The sequence below is a fragment of the Labeo rohita genome, chromosome 5 (genome assembly GCF_022985175.1).
Source record: "Labeo rohita strain BAU-BD-2019 chromosome 5, IGBB_LRoh.1.0, whole genome shotgun sequence".
Classification (NCBI taxonomy): Eukaryota; Metazoa; Chordata; class Actinopteri; order Cypriniformes; family Cyprinidae; genus Labeo; species Labeo rohita.
In genome coordinates, this window is record NC_066873.1 from 20,758,122 (window position 1) to 20,785,943 (window position 27,822).

General features: G+C 38.2%; 1 protein-coding gene across 9 annotated transcripts; it reads left to right on the forward strand.

Annotated features, from left to right (window-relative positions):
- atxn2 (ataxin 2) lies at positions 1-27,475 on the forward strand. Of its 9 annotated transcripts, none has more exons than XM_051109773.1 (25): positions 1-509; positions 2,373-2,406; positions 2,675-2,734; positions 2,879-2,950; positions 3,074-3,224; positions 7,751-7,765; positions 9,813-9,937; positions 10,076-10,167; positions 10,263-10,451; positions 11,734-11,900; positions 13,732-13,947; positions 15,790-15,972; positions 16,053-16,232; positions 16,342-16,449; positions 17,175-17,245; positions 17,326-17,675; positions 17,910-17,976; positions 20,055-20,195; positions 20,934-20,951; positions 21,599-21,671; positions 21,923-22,116; positions 23,597-23,723; positions 24,510-24,889; positions 24,971-25,145; positions 26,925-27,475. In XM_051109773.1, exons 1-25 carry the CDS (start codon positions 391-393, stop codon positions 26,951-26,953), a joined length of 3,336 nt encoding a protein of 1,111 aa, XP_050965730.1. In that variant the 5' UTR covers positions 1-390; the 3' UTR covers positions 26,954-27,475. The 9 variants fall into 9 exon arrangements, with proteins under 9 accessions (XP_050965730.1, XP_050965735.1, XP_050965731.1 ...); XM_051109778.1 differs by having other exon boundaries at positions 23,597-23,699; XM_051109774.1 differs by having other exon boundaries at positions 21,599-21,665.
- Positions 27,476-27,822: the final 347 nt, after the last annotated feature.

The following is a 27,822-nucleotide window of genomic DNA, read 5'->3' on the forward strand; positions in this document are numbered from 1 at the left end:
TTTCAGACTGTTTAGGTCTATCGGTCAGTGCTGAAGCCCCGCGTGAACTGTGTATATCACTAAAAATATCGCAATTAAAATAACAAAAAAGCGAAATTACCGGGTTGGTATTTTTGTTGACATCTAAAACATATGGATCGTCCGCACTTTGGTTTTAAAACGGGCTAAATTGTCTCTGTTTAGGAGGAATTAAATCAGCAGAGCTAGCTAAAGTAGCAGGCAGCGTTAGTGGAGACTTGACTAACTGGAGGAGTAGCTTTACACGTTGGCTGTCACTAGATCAACTGTCAGCTAACACGTCAAATAGCATATTCCGCAGTCGTCCGCGGTGTAAACGTTTTTTTCAAACAGTCAGAAAACTCTGCTCAAGCTGTCGTTTATGGGATCACCATGTCCATGAAGCCGCAGGCCGGTGGTAATCGCAAACCCGGCGGAAGCAACAGCGGAGCCGCTGCGGCCTCCGGTACCGGGGGAGCAGGAGGAGGCGTCGGACGCCAGAACATAGGAAGGTGAGTGCCGAATCTGCAACATAACGGCTTTTTAATTTGGAGGACAGATGAGCGTGAAGCTTCAGAGGGATGCGGCATGCCTGCACTTGTGTCGTAGTTTAAAAACGCAGGTTGTGAAGTTGCAGTGGTCGGGATTGAGCGCAAGTAGGCCGATATAGGCCAAGTTCACAGGACAGAGATTCACACGTTAATAGGCACAAACCCACTGCGGTTATAAAACAGCAGATGATAGCGGACTATTTGTTCGTGAATATTTGAGAGGGGCGGGTTGTCTGTGGTGGCGAACACGCTCAGGATGAATTGTGTCTTTTTGCCGGTGAAATACGACTGTGGCAGCTTTGCCCCACAAGACAGATGCATTTTTTTTTTTATCGTTTCCGACTGTATCATATGACTGAACGGGTTTCACATACAAATAACTTTTTAAAAAACGATTTGCTAGTTATAAAATGAAACTGTCAGCAGCGATACATTTCATCGTAGTGTTGTTAGCTAGCTAGCTAGCCAGCATTTATTTACTATCCGCATGACAGTCTAGTGTGTTGATAAATGCAATTTAGGAATAGCTCACAATACAATCAGGAGCTGCTTAGAAGATGATCACATTATTTCTACATCGTTTCATCGTTTGCCTTGACTTGTGTCAGTCTCAACAAAATGCAAAGGTTGCTACAGATACGTCATGCTTTTACTTTACCTTTCTTATCTGTCTAACATTTAAGGACTGTCAACTGATTTTTAAACCGTTCTGAGGGGCCTGTGAATCGGCATTATGGGAATTCATCATCCCATATGAGAAGTCACATGTTAGTTCTCGGTGTCTATTGAAAATGGTATTAACCCAGCTTCCGTTTTGGTTTTCCTGCATTTGGATAACTCGAGGACACCGGGTCATAAATGCGTTTTTCCCGACACTGACCGTTTGGCAAACGAACCTTTCACGGTTGGAGCTATTTGTCAGTCGCGTGCATTTCCGATGAGAGGCGGTGCGCGCTCACATGGGAAAGTCAGACCACTGTATCAACCTTGACGTTTCCAAGAGGTTGCATGTATCAGGTCCGCCCTTGCTAGATGACACTTGTATAAGTGCGTTTTTTAAGCATGTTGTGATACACGAGTAATATTGTATAATGAATATACGTGGACATGTTTATTCCTTCAGCCTGAGAAGCAGAGAGGCCTTTATTGGCGTCACATAGTCACACTGCATGGTGAAAAAATGTCATTCTTGTTTACATGGAACAACAAGAGTATTATGACTTGTAGAAACTGTGGGAATGGTGAGTGGTGCAGTGAAGCCTTACACCGCCTGTAATGCAGCATTTGATTTGTACTTTGGCTGCTGAAAAAGGACTGTCATTCACAGTTTTTATTCTGTAATTTATTTAAAGGACTGGAAGCACTTGATAGTTTGTACCCTGATCATGTGTGCTGAACTCATTCTTGGTGCACATTAGAAACCTCATTGCTATTTCATCCTACATGTGTAGATGAACACTTTATAATTTCGGAGCTTTCGTTCTTGCATGTTTGAGATATAATGTTGTCAGTGACTATGATTCACGTCCTTTCAGTGAAATGCTGAATTTTCCTAAGCCTGTTGTTTGGGAGCTTCACAAGCGCCTCTTTGCACAGTAAAATGCATGAAGCATATGATTATCTGTCACTCCCTTGTCATTGCAGTTCTGGGTGTATGCCAGTGCATGTGCAATCGATAGTTCCACCGGTATCACAGGAATTCTTGTTTCTGGCAAAAACTGTGTCTTGGCTCTGAAACTTTGTATACAGCATGTCAGGCATTTCCATGTGTTATAAATGATCTATTATCAAGTTTATCAATTGTGCTATTCCCTCTCTTCCCAGAGGACGCAACAATGCCAAAGGACCCTCCGCTGCAGTGAGTTGTAACTTTTTTTTTTTTTTTTTTTTTTTTTTTTATTTTCTTATATTTATTCATAGCATTGATTTTCTAAATTGACTGCCATGTAAAATTTGGCTCTCCATTTCAAATAAGCCAAATTAAAAAATTGTGTACCAGCACATTGAACGCTGCTCAACCAATTAAATCAGAGGACAGAAAGTAACTGTTGTGCAATTTAAATGTAAATATTTTATATGATACCTTACTGTAGCCCAAAAATAATGTGTTTTTTATTATCTTTAAGGTGACTTTCAGTGGAGTTTATGCAAACATGAGGATGGTTCATGTTTTGACCTCTGTTGTGGTGAGTCCAGATGCCCAAGAATGGATGCCTGTTTGTTCATATTGCAGCTGTTATATATTTTTTTTCATGTTTCTATTTTATCATTCCCTTTTTCAAAATAAAACAAATGCCATTTTACTGACATTTGGTTTTGCACTTCAACAGGGAACCAAATGTGAACTTAAGGTTAAAAATGGGCTGATCTATGAAGGAGTTTTTAAGACCTATGGCCCAGAGGTGAGAAGAAAAGTTTAATTTAAATCACTTAGCAGCAAAAGAAATATTCACTTTTGTTCTATTTCTATGCACAAATGACATTTTTCCCCTCTTTTTACGCGGTTATGTTCTGTGCGTCTGCAGTGTGACATTGTCCTGGATGCTGCACACAGGAAGAGTGTTGAACCCAATGTGGGCCCTCGCCGTGAGGACATTGTGGAGAGCATCATCTTCAAGTCCTCAGATGTAGTGGTAGTTCATTTTAAAGATGTGGACCTCAATTATGCCAAGAAAGGTGAGACATTTGAAATGTTTGTCCTTGTTTCTTAAGTGGTTCCTTTGCAGGTTTAAACTCTGAAAAGATGTAGTATAGATGCTGCGTAGGTATAAACTGCCAAAACAATTCATCTATGAACACAAATAGCAGAACACAAAAAAACTGATCCATTTACTGACATCACAACAAATATCTTAATTTCTTTGAAGTCTTGTGTAATTCTACACATTGCAAAGTGACTGAAAATGATGGTTTGAGTTGGCATCAACCATCAGAACAGTTTTTTAAAAGTTGTAAAGACGTTTTTTTATTGCTGATAAAACTAGAGCCATCTGTTGTATTTTACTGCACATGGAGTAATGTGTATTTAGAGCACTGCATGATATGCATTTTATAGAAGACTATAGATTAGACTGTGGTCAAAAATTAAAAAGCAAACCTTGTTCTGTGTATTTTATTAGCCAGTGGATAAGTACAGAGAACAGAACAAATGTGCTTGTGCAGTTCTTTCTCTATGAGCTCCTGACTATTACAACCCACTAGTTATATCCCATGATTGCTAAAGTTTTTCCAAGGCATTTTCTCATGGTTGATAACAGTTAAATACCAGTTCAGTGACATTGTTCAGTTCTACATATTTTAGTTTAACACCTATTGATTTTATAATCTGTGATGGGCTTTATAATTATTCAGACACATTGTTTTATTATTGGATACGTTTTTTTAACACACACACTTCAGGTTAAGTTAGTCGTGTTACAGACTGTCACTAATAAGAGGGTGTGGTGTTTTGCTGTTTGTTTGTAAGCATGAGCCAAATGGGTATAATATCCAGTGAAACCATTTACACTAAATACAAAGCAACCATATCTGTATTTACACTGTCAACCAATTCAGACTCTTTTTTTTTTTTTTGTAGTACCAGCTGCAGATCAGATTTTGTTACACATGTGAAAACAAACATATTGAATCAGATATTTCCTAACGATTTGGGTCGTTTTTGGTTTATAATCTGATACATATTCAATATCTGGTCATTGTATCCAGTTCTTCCAATTTCATTTAATTAATGTTTACTGTAAGGGAATATTCAGTTATATTTTTACATTTCTATCTGCCAAACACATTATTATACCAAGGAGATGTTTTCTCTCTCTCTTTTTAAATTTAAACCTTTATATGAATGTAAATCAATGTAATGTAGATTACAATGTAATGTAGTTGTTGTTTCTGCATCATACAGGGTTTCCACAGGTCATAAAAAGTTTTAAAAGTCTGCAATGTAAAACTTCTGATTTTAGGACAAATAAAATGTCTTAATGTGTTTTTTCTGCTAGGCATTACATTTTTAATTGAGGTCTTAAATTTATCGAAATATACAAATTTCGTGCAACTTAAGTTTATGTCTTGTTTACATATATGACATTTTAGACGCTTTAAGTAATGAGTGAGCGGAGTAGGGTTTGTTTGATTTAAAATCATCAACAAAATTTAACTTTTTATTTTTTTTTGGTGTGATGTATGCACCCCCATGAGTTTTTGTCTTATGTTAATATCGTATGATGTGGTGATGTAGTGTAATATAACATGAGCAAGAGTGCTTTTCCCAAATATCAGCAGGATTGCAAATGTAATATTGATTTTATACAACAGCTCAGTAAACAATAATTAATCTGCTTTTTGAACGATTTACTTTAAAGGAGAAGTCCACTTCCAGAACAACAATTCACAAATAATTTACTCACTCCCTTGTCATCCAAGATGTTCATGTCTTTCTGTCTTCAGTCGTAAATAAATTATGGTTTTTGAGGAAAGCATTTTAGGATTTTTCTTCATATAATGGACTTCAATTGTGCCCCGAATTTGAACTCCAAAAAAGTAGTTTAAATGCAGATACAAAGGGCTCTAAACGATCCCAGCCGAGGAAGAAGGGTCTTATCTAGCAAAACGATCAGTCATTTTTTTTGGAAAATAAAAATGTGTATACTTTTTAAGCACAAAAGCTGGTGTAGCACAGGCTCTGGAATGCGCGTTCACGTACTATTGAATCATGTAGAAAGGTCGTGCCGAATGTAGGTGGAACTACAGACCCAGTGTTTACAAAACGACTAAGAAAGTGCAAGTAAGTCAAACGCTGTTTACAAACAAAAAGGTACAACGTGTCGGATGATTCTAAAGTTGTAGGAGAAAATAAGATGGAGTTTTTCGCCATACTCTACCTTTTTTAGTCGGAGTACACAGGCGATGAACTTAGACGTGATTCGTAGTAGTGATGGGGAGTTCGGATCATTTTACCGACTCAGACCTTTGAGTCTCGTTCAGCAAAACGAACTAATCTTCTTTTTGGGTCATTTTGTTAAGTTTAGCAAAATCAGCATCTTGTGACAGCCCATAAGATGAACGAACGACTCGAAAAACCTGAAGACTCGAAATAGGTGAACTAATTTCAGTACAGAACCTAATAGGATGTTGCGCATGCGTGACTGAACGAAGCACTCCCCGAGACGACTCGTTCTTCGCGAGTCACATTAAAGATTCGTTCAAAATGAGCAAATCGTTCAAGAACGACCCGTGGACGCGCATCCGAGAGCCTTTGCTATGCGAGCTTGTGTGCTAAAAAGTATACAAATGTTTATTTTTTGAAAAAAATGACAGATCGTTTTGCTAGATAAGACCCTTCTTCCTCGGCTGGGATTGTTTAGAGCCCTTTAAAGCTGCATTTAAACTACTTTTTCAAAGTTCAAATTCGGGGGGCACAATTGAAGTCCATTATATGAAGAAAAATCCTGAAACGCTTTCCTCAAAAACCATAATTTCTTTACGACTGAAGACAGAAAGACATGAACATCTTGGATGAAAAGGGAGTGAGTAAATTATTTGTGAATTGTTGTTCTGGAAGTGGACTTCTCCTTTTATTCATACAAACAGCCATGTGCTTGTTTTAATTGAATCAGCAGTTTGAACTAATAATTTGAGTGAATGACTCAACTCATTCATTAAGACAGTGACTTTGCCGTCACCTACTGGCGGTTTCAATTTCATGTTGAAAGGGGTCATGAACTGCCTCTGTTTTTTATTTTGTACTGTTTTCTGAGGTCCGCTTATAATGTTATCAAGATTTTTACATCAAAAACATCATAATTTAGAAGTAATAGGCTATTTTTCTGTTTTTGAGCCCCCTCATCAGTACGCTCTGTTTGAATGGGTGTTGCAGATTGTAGACTCGGAAGTAAACACCCATTGCTGTGATTGTGATACACTTGTGTGTTGCGACATTACTGTCGGGTCAAATATAGTCACCGCATCGCCTCTTTCTAAAAAATCCCGCATCGAACTGTGCCTCGTTTGTAAACGAATCCGCGGTAAAATAAACTGAACAAAGGAGTTCTTACTGATGCAGTCTGGAACTTCATTAAAAATAAAGTTCATCCACTCTTTCCTAACATTGAGATCAGAAGGAAGGCAATGCAAAGACTGTTTTTCCACAACTTGGCACTGCACAGCGTCTTGTTGTCTTCAGAGCTATCTTTATTTTTTTGGATTCTGCTTAGTCCTGCGTGTTCACCTCTCTCATAAACACTACATGTGTGATTCGGTGGGCGGAGCTAAACAGGCAGTGATGTAGAAGCAGGCGTTGATGATCGTCTGCGGAGGCGGTGTTTAGCCACACTATTATGTCATAATGTGGCACATGCACAGTGTAAGCCATCTTTAGACTAACAAACTCTGAAACTTACAGGATGTTTTTGTAGTACAATGATCTCTTATGTCAAAACATCAATGGTATCTCAGTTCATGACCCCTTTAAATTACATTTATAGTAAAAAAATAAAAATAAAAATGCAGTGCAAATGCTTTCAAAAACAAAATGCCTTAAAATTGAAACTTTTTCGATAATGCACACACCCCTAGCATACAGTTTTCCTTTTTATTTATTCAGGTCTTACAAATTTCTTTAAAAGTCTTACATGTTTAGGAACCCTTTATAAATTTTGCGATACATGAAATAAAAGCCTAACCAAAGCCATAATCTTTGTGATGTGCATGTAAATGTGGTCAGTGTTACGCAATCAGATCTCTGTTTGAAAACCTCATTACGGACAGTGCCTGCTGTAGTTCTTCAATTGTGTTTTCAGTACTGCTAAATAAGATCAAATTTATTTGATAAGAGTTCAAAGTGTTTTTAGGGAAAAGGATGACATTTTGATGGCTCAAAGACATTGCAAATCACTCGTTATAAAATATTTATAATGCTGCTACATACATCAGCAATGCAAAACACTTATGAAATGATCATTCCAGACATACTCCTGTGTCGTAGCTTTTTATCCTTTTGTTGAAAACAGCATTTGCTACTTGAATTAAATTTGAAGTATGTATATACAGTATTATCTGCACTGTTCCTTTCATACAGTCGAACCCTGTCAGTCTGTCTCTACCACTGTAGATGTAAAAATACATTAGTCATTAGTTGAATCTGGTCAATGACTTTCTCAATGACTGACCCCTTTTTATTCTGTCTTTTTCCTCTTAAATGGGTGTAGTCTCATCAGATGCAGGTAATGAAACTCATCCTTTTCTTTTACCAGTGTATTTTTTATGCAAAATCTTTCAGTTGCTTGCGGCATTCTTTGAGTAGGTGAATAGTGCATGACTTGCAGGCATTTTGACACAGAGATGCTTTTGTTATTTGTTATTGCAATCTTGCTTGATCAGGGGATCATGCTGGGTCAATCTAGAATTTAATTAATAACACGGATGCAACCGTTAAGTCAGAGGACATTGTATTTGCATTATTCTCACAAAAAAGCACACAGGACTAGCTTCTTATGAGCTTTTTGTGTCTTGCGTAGATTAGCCAGCTATATGAATGTTTGATATGAGTGCATTAATGCTATTTCTTTAAGAAAGCTCTTTTCAAAGTTGGATTAAACATTTCTCAGTCTCTCAATCGCCTCTTTTTAAGTACCCACTAAAAGACACATTTTAGTGTTCAATTAGAGGTGGCTTTTAGAGAAGGGTTGTGCTCTACAGTACTTCACTTCAAGACTTTAGCTACTTGATTTCAATTATGTGCACTAGAGAATACAGGGTGTCTACAGAACTGGCACAGATACAAAAATGATCAGCTAGTTCATGTGAAGATAAAATGGCATTTGCCACCATCATACCAAAAGGCAAACAAGCAACACACAAGTGCCGAACCCACTCAAAGCTGGCTGCAAGTAGCTACTGTATTATTTTGATTGTCATTACATAATTAACCTGACGGTGTTACATTAGAGGCCCGTTTCATTTCATGAGCATTGCAATATTGCTTAATCTAAATAAATCTTGATGGGAGATTTTCATTTTGATCTGTTTGCATGTTTTTTTCTTTTCTTTTCTAAAATATAATTTACTGAAAACAAGATGAACCATTAAATTCAGTGAAAGAACAGCAGTAATGCAAATCATGCTGCCATGAAAACTTTGCTTGGCATTGTTTTTCATACAACAGCATTTGAAATCAGTGAAATGAAATGAGTTCTTTTCTTTTATCAGTTTATCCAAACTTCCGATTGAAATGCATGGCGTCATGCCAGTTTAACAAACCCACATGTATTGATTCTTTCTTAATTCTTTTGTATTACTATGTTTCCTCTTGAGTTCTTTGTGACCCTTAACCTCTGACTTATTCTGGTGAAGGTCATGTTCTCAGAAATCTCACTTTCTAATTAGCGTTATCCACCTTTTTCCTAAGTAACCAATGAGCGGCGTCATGAAGGATTCTAACTTCCGTTTGTGTGCTTTCGTGTTGTGGTCTCCATAGAAATCCGGGGTTAAAACGGGGTAAAAAATATTGACTGAATTGAAGAAACACCAGAGACTGGAAATGTAAAGCACCTGTCCAATCGGGCGACACTTACGCGTTCAGAAAAAGGTGGATAGGCCAGGTTTATTTTGTAGTGTTAAGGTGTAGTAACATTTCAGGTCTACTGTCAGTAATGTAGCGACATATGTAGCACACCGAACACAGAGGTTACTGTCAAATTAAGCAGCTTTCTGTTGGTCAGTATGGCGAACCCACAGGGAACCCACAGGAAACCCTTGCGCCCTCATGCAAAATTCTGAATTATGTGAATTCCTATTGAAACAAGTGGGTTTTGCCGCATCTTTAGTTTAAGCATCAGGATTTAATTAACTATTAGCAATGATTTTACCAAAGGGAACAATGTTTCCTGTCTGCTTTGAGAGAGGAATCCCTCATTAGATTTCTGGTTATTGTACAAGAGCTTAATTCTTCAACAGAACAGGATGTCAGGAAAAAATACAGCTCCACCTTTTTTCTGAGAACATGGCCTTTGAAATATGTTTGTAATGCTGTGAGCTCAGATACAAGATTGTTATTGTATTACTAAATGTGAGGTCCTCGGCCCTGCGCCACCATTTGTGTCTATTCAGAAATCATCACCTGTTTTCCACTTCATTATGTCCCCCATATCATAAATTTGTTTTCATTTTTTTTTTTATGTTGTTTCCAATAACATTTGTGTGCTTTTGCATCACCATGATACAAGTGAAATGAATCCTGTTGTTTGTCTTGTGTGTTGGTGTGTGGTGAAGATAACTTCACAGACAGTGCGGTAAGTGCCCGTCTGAATGGAGAGCACAAAGAGAAGGATCTGGAACCCTGGGATGGAGGAGAGCAGCACATCTCAGGCAGCATGGAATCTCTTGATACCGATCTGGTGAGAAAACAGTCAACAAATCAGGCTTGACATAATGTAGAGGTATCATAAGCAGTAACGATGTTTAGATATTTAAAGCTGTTACAGTAGGTATGAGGCGAAACACTAATCACATTTTTGAAACTGTCTCTCCCTCAGTCAAATGGTTGGGATCCTGATGAGATGTTTAAGTACAATGAGGAGACATACGGTGTGAAGTCCACCTATGACAGCAGCTTGTCCTCGTACACGTAAGTCCTCTTATCTGCGTTATGAATCACCTTTGATAGTATCTCAGTTTGTTTAAATACTAGGTAAGTGTTGTCTCTTTGTCTTTTTTTTCCAGGGTTCCTTTGGAGCGAGACAACTCTGAGGAGTTCCTCAAGCGAGAAGCTCGTGCTTCACAGCTGGCGGAGGAAATCGAAGCCAGTGCCACCTACAAGGCCCGTGTGGCCCTGGAAAATGACGACCGCTCGGAGGAAGAGAAATACACTGCTGTGGTTCGTGGAGAGAGGGAGCTTCACAGCCTCAACAGGTAAAGGCAATCTTGTTGCTGATTTAAAATGTTATTTAAATGTGAGTTTGATTTGCAGTTTTTGAGATTTCTGTATTTCACTATTAGTAGATAGGTTTTAGTCAATATCTGCTTATATCTGGAAGCATTGCAGATGTGGCTGCCAAGTACACTCACATTGATTAACTTCAAAGGCTATGCTCAGATTGAAATATTTAAATGTCCCTGAAGAATACAAAAACTATTGCTGGTTTAAGATTACAGCTTGTTGCCTGGTAAATCATTTGCTCAAATAAACCTTTGCGCAACTGTTTTATTTCCTTCTTTGGTCTGGATCAGTGCAGGCAATAGCAACAAATGGCTTAACGTGCGGTCACATTTATTGTTGTTCTGCAAATTTTGCAGACAAAATTGAGCCATTAATAGGAAACCAAACAAATGGGAAAAAGATATCCCATTCACCCAGATTTCACATTGGGCTGCTTAATCTATAAGTGACTTCTGTGTGAGCTGTACTTCATACATCTACACTATTGACAATAGAGGGTTTGCTCTTACGTCACAATTTTGTCAGGTACCCGGATGCGCGGTCGTACTGGAGATACTCAGATGTAAACAACATCATGGATTGCATTAATGTACTACTGAATATGTTGTTCTGCTAATTTATGCTGTCTAAACCACAGAAAAAAAAAATGTGTGGAAGTTGCTAAATCATGTAGAGAAGTAAGCAGGAAAGGGTGCAATATTTCGACAAAATTAAGTTAAGAGGTGGTAAAGATACATATGAGCAATAGTAATTAATTTCACCTACCTGACCGGAAATAATAACAAACACGAATGTAATTCTTTCCCTGGAAATCCTGGTTCAGTTTGGCCAACCACAAGCACCTTTTGTTCCTCAGATAGTTTTTTTTGCAGTCTTCTTGTTTTTTTTTTTTTTTTTTTTTTTTTCTAACTTTTGGCAGTCTGTAGTACTCCAAATGTTTTTCCCGGTCTGAACGATTAGTATAGCCCAAAACATGACAACAATTGCCCATTTTCAGCAGCAGTAATCAGCGAAATATGTGAGTTTCGTTCGGTTCAGTGACATTGTTTACGTTCAATGCCACCAATATGGCCGATTGATGACGCGTCGTGAGAACACTCTATTGTAAATTAACCTTTTGCTAATGTGGCCGCACTTTTACAAGTTGGTGCTAGAATGTTTTTTTTTTTTGTTTTTTTTTGTCTTGTTTATTTTCATTTAATTTAGTTTAATTTCAACTGAGAGTTTTCCTCCTATTTCTGTTTACTTTAACAGGGAGAACAAATACATTCCCCCTAGTCAGAGGAACAGAGAACCAGGGATGTCATGGGGAGCTGGTCGTCAAAACTCACCTAGACTGGTGCAGTGCAGCCCTGGGCCACCCGCACCCAGATCCGGACCTCATGACTACAACACAATGGATCAGCGTGTGGTCAATGGAGGTACAAGATGATTTTTCAACTCTTTGTTTGTACCTTGACTGACTTTGGGTTATGTTGGGTATCCAGAATAATAGGGCTTTGCAAAAAATCGGATGCTATTATCATGAGCATCTCATCAGAAATGCCGGTTCTGTGATTAGTCGTAAATCTCCATCACGTGCTGTGAGATGGAGTGGCATTTACTACACAGAGGCGTAGTTCACTGACAAGCTAAGCTATATTGCATTAATCATCGGATATGTATTGCCTCCGATAATGAACTCTATATTGCGTAGCTTGTCAGTGAACTACGGCTCCGTGTAGTAAATGCCGCTCTATCTGACAGCACATGATGGAGATTTAAGACTAATCACAGAATAGGCATTACTGACAAGATGTGCATGATAATTGCACCTGATTTTTTGCTTAGCCCTATAGAACGATTAGTGACTAGTTATGGTATCTTCAATGTTAAAGGGATAGTTCACCCAAAAATGAAAATTAGCCCATTATTTACTTAACCTCCAGGCATCCTAGGTGAATATGACCTCCTCTTTTCAGGCAGATGCCATCTGAGATGGCATTTCCACGTTTTAGAATGGCATGGGTGGGTGTTTCTCTTTATCAGTCCAAAACAAGTCCAATAAAGTGCATCCATCCATAATAATAAAATGCGCCTCAAACGGCTCCGGAGGGTAAATAAAGGCCTCTTGCAGCAAATCAAAGCGTTTTTGTAAGAAAAATATGGATATCTAAAACATAATAATCCATTTAATCTAGCTTGCGGCGACTGGTCGTACATGAAAGCAGCTCTGGTTGCATTGCGCATGCGCTGATGAGTCTCTTGAAAACCAACGTTTGTTTACAGGAGCAAAGGAAGCAATGTTTCCTTACTTTAGCAATGGAAAACCCGTCTTCTGCAATACCCCCCGGCACCGTGTGAGGCACTTTTTATAATGGATGGATGCACTTTATTGGACTTGTTTTGGACTGATGAAGAGAAACACCCACCTACGCTGTTCTAAAGCTCGGAAGTTTGCATTCCGATTGCATTCGTCTAAAAGAAAGAAGGAATATGCACCTAGGATGAGTAAATAATGGGCTATATTTCATTTTTGGGTGAACTAACACTTTAAGTAATGTATGCAAACAAACTGCATGTTTGGTTATGCAGTTTAGAAGCCTTGACCAATGGTTACCAGCACAGGTAGACAAGCAATGTGCTGATATTCTTTGATAAATGTCTCAAAGTTTCTTAGGGTGTCACAGGATCATTCCTTGTCAGTCCATCAAACAGAACTCAAAATTTACACTTTAAATACTAGAAATTAGAACAAGCAAAAAAAATCTACTCCCTTGGCTTTTTATGGTATCTGTTAATCCATTGTTCTCTCCTTCACTAACAATCGATCTACCAAATCATCTCTCTGGCTTTCAGTCCTTTCATGATAAAAGGATTTGGGCAAGGGAGAACTGCAGGCCAAGACTGCTGCTGCTCCAAGAGAATCTGATTGATCTTTCTAAATGTTCTTTCTTTGAAGTCCTGTTTCCCGTTGTTTTATGTTTCACTGCCTTAGAATTAACCAAAGAAATCTCAACATGTGATTTGTTGCATTTCGTCCTTGTACTTAGGTGTCTTCTCGATCCTTCTCAACTCTACTCCTCCTATTATCTGGACCTTTTCTCCTGGCTAGTGTCAGAGTTTATATCCTAGCTGCTCATTCTATAAGGCCTTAAAACTTTTCTGTTCTCCGATTTACATGCTCATTTGTTTCCTTTCCCTCTCTCTTTCTCACTCAAATGTAGTTTTTTTTTTTCCCCCTCTCATTTCGACTCATTTCATCTCTATCAGGTGCACACCCTTGGCCCTCGCGCTGCCCATCTCCCTCCTCTCGCCCTCCATCCCGTTACCAGTCAGGCCCCACCAACTCTCTCCCGCCCCGGGCGGCCACGCCCACCCGGCCTCCTTCCAGACCCCCATCCAGGCCCTCTCGGCCCCTGTCTCACCCCTCTGCTCATGGCTCTACAGGGCCCCTGTCCACCATGCCCAAACGCCTGTCCTCAGAAGGTACCAGAAATTCCGGACCGAGCAGCCTTTTTGTTGTGGCACCACTGCTCAGGTTCACGTTTTGCAATCCAAATACCTGAATTAAGGCTGCCACTAACAGCTGTGGGACTTTTCTGGTGTTTAATAAAACGACTTACTCCTCTTCTTGTTCCTTTTTCTATTGCTATCCCTGTTTCTGTGCATGACTGAAGTGAATTTGGGGCACGTTTCACTCACTCATTTTCTGCGGTGTGTTTAAGTGTTGCCATTGTGTTTTGGCCATGCGGACACCACTGGCAATGGCCAAGTGTTTCTTTCCATGTCTGATATTGGCTTGATATTGTGTTCTCATACATCAAATGAGAAACTGTCACAGCCTCTTAGGTTCAAATGTATTTCAGGTAGATTGATTAGAATTAACATTCTTATCCATTAACATTTCATGAATATGGAAAAAGACATGACATGCGGAGGGAAAAAGTTTGGCAACAAATTAAGAATTTGTTCCCACAACCCGTTGATTTGTGACTACAATGTACTAATTTGTTCCTTCGTTTTAGTTAACATGTGGCCACATTGTACTAATTTGTTCTTTCGTGTTAAGTTAAGCATGGCCGCATTTTGCTGATTAGTTTCCTCAGTTTAATTTGGTTACATCATGCCCACTTTGTATTAACTGGTTTCTTTGTTTTAGTTCAATCGTGGTCAAATTGTACTAATTTGTTCCCTTGTTTTAGTTCAGTCATTTGCTAATTTTCCCCCTGCTTTAGTTTAAAGTGCCCCTATTATGGATTATGAAAGGTTCATATTTTGGTTGTGGGAGTCATGCATGCAAGGCCAAAAAAACACTTTCGTTGTCCTATAATATGCATTAATTTTTACCTTTTTTGCTTAACACTTCCAAAAGATTTGCTCAAGAAATCATTTGTCCAAACCACTCCTTTGCGTGACACTAATCTCCGGTAACTGGTCCGATGACCCAGTCTGTTGTCTTCGGAGAACACAAATTAAGATATTTTTGATGAAATCTGAGAGCTTTCTGACCCTGCATAGGCCCAGAAAGGTAGTAAGGACATCATTAAAATAGTCCATGTGACATTAGTTGTTCAACCTTAATATTATGAAGCTACGAGAATACTTTTTGTGCACAAAGAAAACGACAGTTTCTTCTCTTCCATGTCAGTCTCCGCCGCGCATTCACAAGAGTACCACAATGTATGTGTGCGGTGCTGCTGAAGCAGAAGCCGGCGTTCTGAGGTAGAACGTACGTCTCTCTTGTTCATCTTCAATATTCTGATTCAAATAAGTAAGGCTGGTTATCCTCTCTGGCGAAATTTTCAGTGGTTGAAAATTTTTCAGTGGTGATCTTAACGATGTCCTTACTACCTTTCTGGGCTTTGAACGTGTCAGTTGCATTGCTGGCTATGTAATTATTGAAAATTTTTGGGTGAATTATCCCTTTAAATCCACATTAAACAAAGGAATGAATTAGTAGAAAGGCTACAAGTTTAGAAAATGAAAAAACAAATTCTTATTTTATGGTCACAGTATCTTTTTCTTATATTCTTTTTCTTCTGCATGTGATGTTTGGTACTCCGTACATGACAGTTACATGACATATTTGGTAAAAGCTAAATTTTCTGATAAGTGCTATAGTGTGTCCAATACATATTTAAACCACAAACTGCTGTTAGACATAGTTATGAGTGTGGTGTTTTTGCTTCATATTTGATATTTTGAATGTCACATACACAGCAACTGCTTTGGAGAGAGCTACACACTACACTTTGGTGAGAGATGCCCTAAAGGGTGTGTGTTTTTTTATCTTTCAAAACTCACTAATCCCTCTGTTTGTGAATCCAGGTCCTCCAAGAATGTCTCCCAAGTCACAGCGTACTCCTAGACCTCATAGAGTGGCCTCTTGTCGGGGCGGTGGGCCTCCTCCACCTGATTATATGTCCCAAGGTGCATCGGTGGATGTTTCCGCTCCCCCTCCTACTCGCAACAGCCCGTCTGGGGGAACCTGGTCATCTGTTGTCAGCGGTGGTAAGTCTAGGTTATAAATCTGTAGATTTCAGTTTCATTCGGAAAGACTCGCTGACTAATTTTTTCCACTTCCTCTTCAGCACACAGACCTCGATCACCTCGACAGAATAGCATTGGCGGAGGTGCTCCGAGCCCCTCCTGCTTGTCTTCCCCTCAGGCTGGTATAGTGCCAGTAGACTCTGCGACAGCTTCCACAACAGCGACGTCACCCACAGCAGCCAATCCGGCCACCAACCTCGAGGCATCTCCAATAGAAGAGGGTTAGGATGTCCCTTACCCAATATGTGCCTGTTTAATAATTGGTGTTATTAATTTCCTCTCTACCAGATCTCACAACAACCCTGTTTTTCGTTTTTCTTTTTTTAATAGCCAAAGAATCAAGAGTACTAGAGACAAGACAAAATTCTCCCAATGCCAACAAGGAGAACGTGAAACCTATTGAAGCTTCTGCAACCATCGCTCGATCCATCGGAAAGGGTGTGTGCTTGTGGAGATGTCATGTTATTTATCGTGTATAACCAGCTATTTTTAATCTGAATTTTGGAGCTTTTGCTAAAGCTGTTTTTTTGCAGCATGTGATTTTGCTGTGTTGACAAAAAGGAAGAAAGCAGAAATTGCCAGTTGTCAGTATGAATTAAGGATTTGGCTTCTAAGAATTCATTTTCTTCTGCAAAATTGCTGACACTGTAAACAGATAGAGCGGGAAATGACTTTCAGTTCATCTTATAAATCATACACAAACTGCAAGACAAGAGTAGGTGCAGCACATGCATCAAAGTAGTGCTGACACAATATCTGATTTTCATTCTCTGAATTCCCGATTATGGTATTTTTTTCCTATGTAGAAGTTTAAAATAAACGGGTGTCTTCTCAAAATACAACTTGAGGGAGGTGAAGAGTGAGTTTGTAACCTTAACTGTACAAAAGCATACAAAACGATCATGCTGTTAAATGTAACTTGCTGCAAACTGCAGTGTCTAACACTGGAGTGTCTTGCTTTCGCCTGTCATTTCTCTGACCTTATTTTGTGTGACAGTAGCACTGTAACTGATGTATGCTTGATTAGTATTAACATGATATCAGTATTTTTTTTTTAAATACCACGTTAATCAACACCTCTGCATCGAAATTGAAAAATCTATTGAAATTATGTAATTTGTTTTTAAGAAATGCTTTATATTTTCACATTTTGATCTTCGTAGGACCTCCCAGCATGGCTCCAGACCAGAGGAAACAAATAGATAATTTAAAGAAATTCAGTGTAGATTTTAGGGTAAGTTTTATTTCTCTCCCATTATGTGTATTTCATAAGCAACTGTGTTTACTTTTATTGAAGCCCTGCGTCATTTGTAGTTGCAGTCTAGCTCAAATCCAGATCCAGTTTTTGAGTCCATGGTGACCAAGCCTCCACGGGACCTCGTAGAAAAGCCAAAGGATCAAGCAGCTGAGAAGAGCACAGTAGATTCAACAGGACCCAAAGTCCCCACTGACTCCGCTATTAGTGAAGAAAACTCCACTGCTGTGAGCGTCGCCTCAACAGGAAGTAAATCTGGAACCCCTTCGCTCTCTCCTTCCTCTGCTGTACCAGAGCAGAAACGAGGGCCTGATATGACGTCTCAGGGCGTTCAAACCACCTCGCCTCTGGCCAATGCTTCTGCAAAAGACAAGGATGAGAAGGAGGAGAAGAATGACCCTGTAGCAGAGTGAGTCAGTGGAAGAAAAAAACCCTCTAGCATTATCAGTTTAAATCAGTGACAGTATTTGTTGTCAAAATTATAAATTAATTTTCTTAAAAGGACAAATTGAGTCATTTGAACCACAGGTTTTGTGGTTCAAAACCAGTTATAATAGATTGTATTGTTAGGAATGTTCTTGTCGCATGATGGTGAAAAAAACAACATCACTGACTTATTGTTTATGCACTTTTTTGTTTTTAGGAGTGTTAGAAAATCTACTCTCAATCCCAATGCCAAGGAGTTCAACCCAAGGGTTTTTTGCTCTCCTGTAAGTAAATCGGTGGTTCATTTTGTGACAATTATTGAACTGAAATCTAAATTTTTCATATGTGTTGTACGAAAGTGAAAATTGTCGTTTCCACACCTGTTCAAACCAGTATCAATTAATTTCTTACGTTGAACGTAGAAGATATATTGAATAATGTGGAAAACAAAACAGTTGCTGGTTCCCATTGGCTCCCATAGTAATTTTATTTCCATACTACAGAAGTCAATAAGGGCTAGCAACTATTTGGTCACCCACATTCTTCAGAATGTCTTTTATGTTCAACAGAAGAAAGAACCTCTTACAGGTTTAGAACAACTTGAGAGTAAGGGAATTATGGCAGAATTTTAAAGGGGTCATATGATGTTGCTAAAAAGAACATTATTTTTGTGTATTTGGTGTAATGCAATGTGTTTGCATGGTTTAAGGTTCAAAAAACACATTATTTTCCACATACTGTACATTATTGTTGTGTGATTGGCTGAATACTTCAAGCATGTGATGTAAATGTTATGCCCCTTACCATATTTTAATGCAGTGTCCCGGCGCAACGAGGAAAAGACAGTAAAACCTATAATAAACAAGGCATTTGTTGCATCCAATGAGGACGTAATTACTGATTATATTGAATTATACTGTCTTTTTACGCGTTGCGCCGTGACATGAGGATGATACTATGTAAACATAAAACCATGTCTGCATTAAAGGAGAAGTCCACTTCCAGAACAAAAATTTACAGATAATGTACTCACTCCCTTGTCATCCAAGATGTTCATGTCTTTCTTTCTTCAGTCGTAAAGAAATAGTGTTTTTGAGGAAAACATGTCAGGATTTTTCTCCATATAATGGACTGCTATGGTGCCACGAGTTTGAAATTTCAAAAGGCAGTTGAAATGCGGCTTCAAACGATCCAAAATGCAGTTGTAAATGATCCCAGCCAAGGAAGAAAGGTGTTATCTAGCGAAACTATTGGTTATTTTCATTAACAAAATACAATTTAAATACTTTTTAATCTCAAACGCTCATCTTGTCTGTCTCTCCCTGAACTCTGTGTATTCTGGCTCAAGACAGTTAGGGTATGTCAAAAAATCGTATTTTCTCCCTCAACATCAAAAATCATTTCAAAATCATCCTACATCGCTGCAGAAGTACCGACCCAGTCTTTGCAAAGTGAACATGCAAAGAAGATCAAACACCCTTTACAAAAAAAGTAAAACGGCGAGTTGAGGGGGAGCATGAGATGGAAGTTTTTCGACATACCCTAACTGTCATGAACCAGAAAAAACAGGCAGAGCAAGACAAGATGAGCATTTGACATTAAAAAGTATATAAATTGCATTATTTTTATTAAATTTAACCAATTGTTTTGCTAGATAAGACTCTTCTTTCTTGGCTGGGATCGTTTACAACTGCATTTGGGATCGTTTGAAGCCACATTTAAACTACAATTTGCAAGCTCAAACTCGGGGCACCATAGAAGTCCACTATAAGGAGAAAAATACTGAAATGTTTTCCTCAAAAAACATAATTTCTTCATGACTGAAGAAAGAAAGACATGACACGTTGACATGACAGGACACTGACATCTTGGATGACAAGGGGGTGAGTAAATTATCTGTAAATTTTTGTTCTGGAAGTGGATTTCTTCTTTAATGACCATAGAAACAACAAACAACGAGCACTACTCTACACTGCTCAAAACTCACATTTGAATAGTAGAAAGTAGAAAATTCTTTAAATATGAAAACATACTTACAGGCTGTGACGCCTTGTATCTTTAAATAATTTGCACTGCCCAAATGTATACGTAGTGCAAAAAATATTTGGGCATATTTGATATGCAAATCTTCCCACACAGTGATGTAGATTTGATGGGGCATGTTTGAATAAGGCATTTTAGGAAGCCGTGGCTAAGTCTTTTCTTTGGGTTTGAGACTTTAATCTTTGCAACTTTACAGATCTTATTTATGCATGAACAGGTTGTAACATAAAATCGCATCATATGACTCCTTTCATTTTTTGGATGAACTCCATTAGGTTTTCTATATTTCTTCTTTATTTTATTTTAACTCTTTCCTCAGCCTAAACCAGCAACAACCCCCACTCAAACCCGGCCTCAGGGTCAGCCCAGCCCTTCTATAGTAGTGCAACAGCCCCCTACCGTTTATGGCCAGACTATGTTCCAGATGTACCCTCTGACGCCTGTCAGTCCTGGTGTTCAGGTGAGCTCCATTATATGAACCTCTCTGTTAATGTAATCTCATTCATTCTGTGCATGGAAGCCCACATCTATCCCAAAACATTTGTTTTTCACTTTCATTCATGTGCCAAGATCCTTGATGTCCTGATTGCATTTGTACTTCAGTCATCCCTCCTATATTTTCATTTGTCAGCTGCATTTCATCTGGCATGTATATCCTGTACGTAATTGCTTTAATTCAGTGAGAAGGGCCAGTAGAGGCCTGTTCAGGCTAAGTCTAATTTAAACAAAATGGCACAAAAGTTTTTGAATTTGAGTTACATTTACAGTATTGTGTAAAAATGTGGACTTGGTGTGAACAGACCTTAAGGTCAAGAACTTGATAATATAAAAATGATTTGACTGGTATCATGCTATCAAACTTTGAAAGGAGCTTGTGGTTTGTCATCAGCCCTAGAAGTTACACCTCACTGATGTTTGATATTATATTTGCTAATTTACTTTGTTAACCAAAATATAAAGCTTTACTGTTATATGGTGTAGAGTGGAAAGATGCATTTCAGTAATTGCAAAACTCAAAAGTGACAATTAGTCTTTTATTTTCCTCTATAGCATCATTTAAAAAGCTTTTGTTTCATCCTTAATCACTCGCACATTTTCTAGAAAATGCATCTTGTACTGAAAAAAAAGCAAATGATAATCACACTAAAGACTCGTTCTTTTTTTTTTTTCTTTTCCCTCTTTCCTCTCTCTCCATTAGAAAAGCATTATCTGGAAGGTTTGTGCAATTCTAAGCTTCTTTTTTTCTACTTGAAAACATGTATGAGATTTTTGCCTGCATAACTGACCAGCAGTTGTTGGTTTGTCCATTTTTTTTACTGCAGCTGATCAGTTTTATTATTATTATTATTATTATTATTATTATATTTTCATATTGTTGTGAATAAGCTCATTTTTATACCTTTAACTTATCAATTAAAATATTTTTTTTTCTTTAAAATTAGTAATCAATTTTTTTTTTTTCTTTTTTTTTTTTTTTTGGTTTTGTTAAGAGCATTGAAGCTTTGTTTGCATGAACACTTGACCAGAAAAGGAAAAAGCCAGAAAGTTCTGTGGCTTTATGTCAATCAGAAGCATTAATGTGTGTATTCTTGCAGTAGAGTACAGAATTTTGTTGGGTTACACTCTTGACACATCTTAAAAATCATGTCTTTGAGAAACACAACACTGAAAAAGTTTACAAATAGCTTTTTAATGTGAGCACTGTGGGCTTAAAAGGGAAAGTGCCAGACGTCAATTACAGTGGTAATCAACAAAATATTATACATGATAGTTTCAAGATGCATTCAAGTGTTCTTCAAGACTGTGAAATACTTGGAACATAGATGTAGCTCTGCATCTCAAGTTCTGCTCCTCGTCCTTTAGCCTCCAGCCATGTACCATGTTCAGGTTCCTCATATGGCCATGAGCCAGACCAAGCCCTACAGACCAGGTAAAGGTGAGAATGCTTCCCTCTCAGTGTGCATGCTTTTTTGTTTTTTAGAGCTGCTTAAGGCTACTTTGTCTTTGCTCTAGTCATGAGCTTCTTCGGTGTGCGGGAGTTATGCTGTGTATTTTTGTGTATTGATTTTGTATAATATTTGCAGGGCTGTGCAGTTAGGAAATAAGATCTGTGCAAAATGAAACGTTTTTTCATGTGGATCTCTCATGCCCATTTCATTCTCTCTTTTTTGCTGTATCTGATTGCAGTACCAAACATGCCACAGCAAAGACCAGACCAGCATCACCCACCTGGCACGTCTACAATGATGCATCCAGCTACAGCTGCTGGGCCGCCCATTGTGGCACCGAGCCCAGCCTACTCCACCCAGTACTTTACTTGTAGCCCCCAGCAGTTTGCTAGTCAACCTCTGGTACAACAGATGCCCCACTACCAGTCACAGGTATAGTGATTTTAGAGGTCTCATTTCTAATAAAGAAATACTAAAGCACAGATGTAAAGGGCAACCACAATGAATAAATGATAAAAATGTAAAAAATCAAAAAAAAAAAAAAAGTGTGAAATTAGTACATCTGAATTTATATAAATTCGTATAAAACAGTAGGTGAGTAGTTCCCAAATGATTTAATACTTCTGTTGAGAATCTGAAGTGGACATTTTATTATCCCATGAGTAAGGGTGTGCGATATACCGGCAGACAAGATTAACCGGTAGAAATTTGTCAGCCGGTAGAGATTTTTAGACCATTGCTGTGCTATGTAGTCACGAAAATTTGTTTGCACATGTTTTTAGGCCTTGCGGTTTTAAAAACAATAGATTTTAAGCCATTGAAAATGCAATTTAAGTTATTTTTTCCACTTTATAGGCCTTGAACGGTTAAATACACACTTGTATGTGTCAAAATGTCCGTCTTTGCAAGTATCCTCGTAAACAGTAATTTAGATATTTAGTGAAAGCAAACAGCTGAGAAAGAAAACGTGTAATACTATATTGGATCCGTGCAGCTCTAAAAGTGACGGCAGTCTAATATTCCTGCTGCCTGTCATTCATGTTAATCAAACAACATAAAAGAGAAAACCTCTCACTGCACTTGACTAAATCACTTTTGCAACTTTAATAAGTAAAAATATATTTAATTTACACAGTAAAGTGTTTTAAAACATGATTGTAGCATTTCTTATTTATTTGTTCTACTGTAGTTTTTTTTTTGTCAAATAATTTCTTATTTAATTGCTGACTGTGTAGTTTTTTTATTTTCATTTAGGCTACTTTAATTTAGTTTTTTGTGATATTGACACTGGTGACAATAGTGAATTATGTGATATCTATGGTATCAACATTTTTATATCATAAAGACCTTATTTAAAGCAAAATCAACTATATTAGGATATATATTGCTGCTGAGAATTACAGTTACTCATATCGTGATGTAAGATTTTGGTCCTATCACTCAGGAGTCCAAGATGTGAATGGTAATGAAGCGACACAGCTGATGCCATAGATCACATGACAAAGCCAACATAGCTGATATAGTACGCCCGGATTTCATTCATACTTCATGCATTCATACTACATACAGTGTACTTTTTTTAACAGTCATGAAGTTTGTAGTTTATAGTGTACCTGCTTCGACAGTAAATAATTTTGACAGTAAACTTGAGCATTTACAATTGTGGTGTCTGACGATCTTCAGCTGAAACAAACCGTCTAGTTTATAGTTCTAGTTTCCCTTTCGTATAGCAGTGTTGAAATGCAGAAAAGATAACCAACATCAACAAACAATGAAGAGAGCTTGTTTCTAGAAGATCTATTAGAAATCTATGTCCTGAAGGAAAACCTTTTGAACAGACAATATTTATAAGTTAAGTCTTTCACTTTTCTTGTTGAATTCATTAATATAATCTTGGGTTCCTGTGTTTCAGGCCCAGCATGTGTTCAGTCCAGTGATTCAGGGGAGTGCAAGGATGATCACCCCTCCTACCCACGCTCAGCCCAGTCTGGTCTCTTCCTCCACCACTCAGTATGGTGAGCAGACGCATACTATGTATGGTAAGAACTCCCGCCAGCACAAAGACTAAGCCTTGCCAGCCCATGTAACCTCTTTACTATTATAATGTGCATCTATGCTAAATGTACAGTTACTTTTTATTGCCTCTGAATAGCTTGATGCTACATCAATTAATGTTGATCTTTGTAGTGAGTCACACATTAAAGACTCTCTCTCTCTCTCTCTCTCTCTCTCTCTTTCTTTATATATATATATATAATATATATAATTATTTTTTATAACTATATCTAAAAGTGTAAATGTCAATACAAAACTCACTCTAAAAAGTAGACCTTTATGAGTATGTCTTTTGTTTGTTTTTTATTTGTTAAAGGATTAGTTCACCCCAAACTGAAAATTGTTATTAATTACTCATCTTCGGAAACAAATTAAGATATTTTTGATGAAATCAGAGAGCTTTCTGACCCTGCATAGACAGCAGCGCAACTGACACATTTAAGGCCCAGAAAGGCTTGATAAATTAAGGTTAAACCACTGATGTCACATGGACTACTTTAACAATGTTCTTACTATTTTTTTGGGCCTTGAACATGGTAGTTGTGTTGCCGTCTATGCAGGTCGGATTTCATCAAAAAAATCTTAATTTGTGTTCTGAAGATGAAGGAAGGTCTTGCAGGTTTGAAACAACATGAGGGTAATTAATGACAGAATTTTCTTGTTTGGGTGATCTATCCTTTTTAACATTTATATTCGTTGGATTTATTTTGAGTAAATGGGGTGAAACCGTGTATTATAACAGCTTACATTTGTGGGTTTCTGTGTTTCAGTGTCACCTACCCCCATTCCTCAGCAGTTTCCCCACCCAAGCTCCACCCTTCACCCTCATCCACAGCACCCTCAGCCCTCTGCCACCCCAACAGGACAGCCGCAGCAGGGTACCCAGCATGGAGGCAGCCACCCAGCCCCCAGCCCCGTTCAGCATCCCCAGCACCAAGCGGCGGCCGCTGCAGCCCAGGCCATCCATCTGGGCAACCCACCACAGCAGCAGATGTACTCAGCCCTGGCACCAACCCCGCCCTCCATGACCCCAGGCCCCAACCCTCAGTCGCCTCAAGCCAACTTTCCCTCCGCTCAGCAGGCTGTCTACATCCACCCCCAGCAGGTGCAGCATGGGTATAACCCTAACCATATGGCTCATGTGCAGCAGGTTAGTGTTGACGATTCGGGCACCAGGATTATAGAAATGCTAAAAAAAATAAAAAAAAACTCATTCACTCTGTCTCTAAAGGCCCACATGCAGTCAGGGATGGTGCCTCCACATCATGGCACTCCTTCCCACCCCCCCACTATGATGTTGATGGCCACACAGGCTCCTGCTGGCCCCCAGCCTGCGCTGCCCCAGGGCACTCTCAACCCCATCCCTGTGTCCTCAGCCACACACTACTCCTACACTCTCACCCCTGGTAAGGGCCACTCTCAGCTCAACTCAACATGTATCAAAATCAGAAAAAGATTTATTGCCAAGTATGTTTACACACACAAGGAATGTGACAGAAGAGCTTCCACAGTGACAACAGCAGTACACAGATAGTAAAATAAAATAAAAAAATGACAAATATATATGTATGTACATTGGAGAGTCAGCCTGCATCTGTTTACGAGTTAAGGCTTTCCGACTGCTTGCTAAAAGTGTCTTTAAAGGGATAGTTCAAGGCCCAGAAAGGTAGTAAGGATATCGTTAAAAATCGTTGGTGGTTCAACTGTAATGTTATGAAGCAATGAAATACTTTTTACGCACAAAGAAAACAAAAATAACGACTATTCAGCAGTTTGTTCTGCTCTGTGTCAGTCTTTAACACGCATTCATGAGAGTCTAATGACGCATGCATGTGGTGCTGCTGATGCAGGAGCTGGCTTTCTGACGTAGAGCCTGGATGTGCTGTGCTTTGTTTACAAGCAGAAGAAGATGTACATGAAACAGTCTTTGTAAACATGTGTAAAGATTTCGACAGAAAGGATGACTTGCAATTTTTTGCCCAGTCTTACGTATTTGAACCAGTATATACAGACGATGAACAATGAGAGATGGACGTTATACGTCAGAATGTGCATCATTGTAATCTTGTGAATGCATGGCAGAGGCTGACTGGGAAGAGTGTTTTATTTATTATTCTTGTTATTTTTGTTTTCTTTGCACACAGTAAGTATTCTCGTAGCTTCATAACATTATGGTTGCACCACTAATGTCACATGGACTATTTTAATGATGTCCTTACTACCATTCTGGGCTGTGAATGTGTCAGTTGTGTTAATGTATATGCAGAGTCAGATAGCACTCAGATTTCATCAAGAATATCATAATTTGTGTTCTGAAGATGAACAAAGGTCTTACGGGTTTGTAATGACTTGAGGGTGAGTAATTAGTGACAGACTTTTTATTTTATGTGAACTATCCCTTTAAATATTTACCATGGTCTAAAACAGTTTTTGGTATTTTCTGTATGTATGATGTAATGAATTAATAGTCAAATTCCTCTTTGTTGTTTTTATTTTTTTTTTTTTTGGTTTTTGTTTTTGTTTTATTTCAGCCACCACCTCTGGCCGTTTAAGGTCTAGTTTTTGGGCAAAAATATGGAAATTATCAACGATTAAAGTTCCAGATTGCCTTCAACTAGTGCTGCCCTTGACTAATGATTTTTCTGGTCAACTAGTAGTCATTCATTTTAAGCGTAGTTGACTATTAGTCACACTTCTAATAATAAACCACATAAATCATAATAATGAGCCTTTAATTGCCTATATAGCCTAATAAGCGCTCAAACGCATGCAAAAAAAAAGCTTGCCACAGCACACCGGCAGATATAATAATTACAAATGTGTCGGGGAAAAACAGCAAGCAGACTGCATTAATGTTTTAATAATTTATTGATAAATTAGCGCTGACTTGTCATCTCCACAGGAGTGGATGCGCCTGCATGTTTCATACGGATTACAAAATCTGACAATATTTTTGTTCTGTTTGATTTGGTTCATTTAAAAGTAGACATTTCTTACACTATATATTTTTCATGTCTGTAAGGCAAGTGTACACAGAGTTTTAAAGTTTTTTTTTTTGATAATATAGTGATTGGCGAGTTCTGTTTAGCCTGTAATGTTTGTTACATACTCTGACTAGTGATGTTATTTGGAAATGTTTTTTTCCCACCAAGTTTATATAATGTAACCTTTGTGTTTTTGTTCAGTGCAAGGTCACCATCAGCAGCAACTGTAGAGGATGAAGATCAGAGAAGAGCAGTCAATTTGAGTGGCTCCTGATCTTCGCAGAGTCATCTGGCCCCACCCACCACTTACTGGCCAACCAAACGTTACCTGTCTCTAAACTCCCCTAAATGGCCACGAGAACCTCAATCATGCTGCTCTACTGCTATCCACCACCAGTGATTAAGAAACGCGTATAGGCAAAGATGTGGCGAACTCTGGCTTTTTTTTTTTTTTTTTTTAAAAAGGAAAACAAGAGTTTTAACGAGGAATCATTTTTCACATGTTTCAGTGACACTAGAACTCTTGCAGTGGGTCCTAACAATAACAAAAAAAAAAGCCCAGATGAGTGAGAAAACTGTGCATAAATAACTGGAACATTTTGTGTGCACCTTCTAAGTTAAAGATAATTCTTCCGTATATTGACAGTATTAACGTTACTGTTAAATGCTGCTGCTATAGCTGTGCTCAAGACCTTGGGGTAAATCAACACCAACAAAATGAAAATGGTTCTAACCAAACTAAACACAAGAAACTTCCATTAATGAAGATGTTCGGCAAAAAAAAAGCAGATAAATTATTTATTAATTTAATCTGATGGCAAAACCCCATTAGACTTGACCGTTATAAAACTGTTAAGTTAAAATAACTTTTACTTTGTAGATAATATAAATGAATTAAAAAAAAAAAAAATAAAAACATTAAAAAAAGTTTTAAAAACTTTACATGCCTTGACTGTCTTTCTTTCCTGTGTCATTATTACTTCACTTGGCAAGAATCAAAATACTGCTTCAGTTTTAAATGTGGAATTGATCGTTTTTGTGGTTGTAAGTACAAGTAGATGAAGCGTCACATGCAGTTCCACTCCAGGCCGCCAAGAGA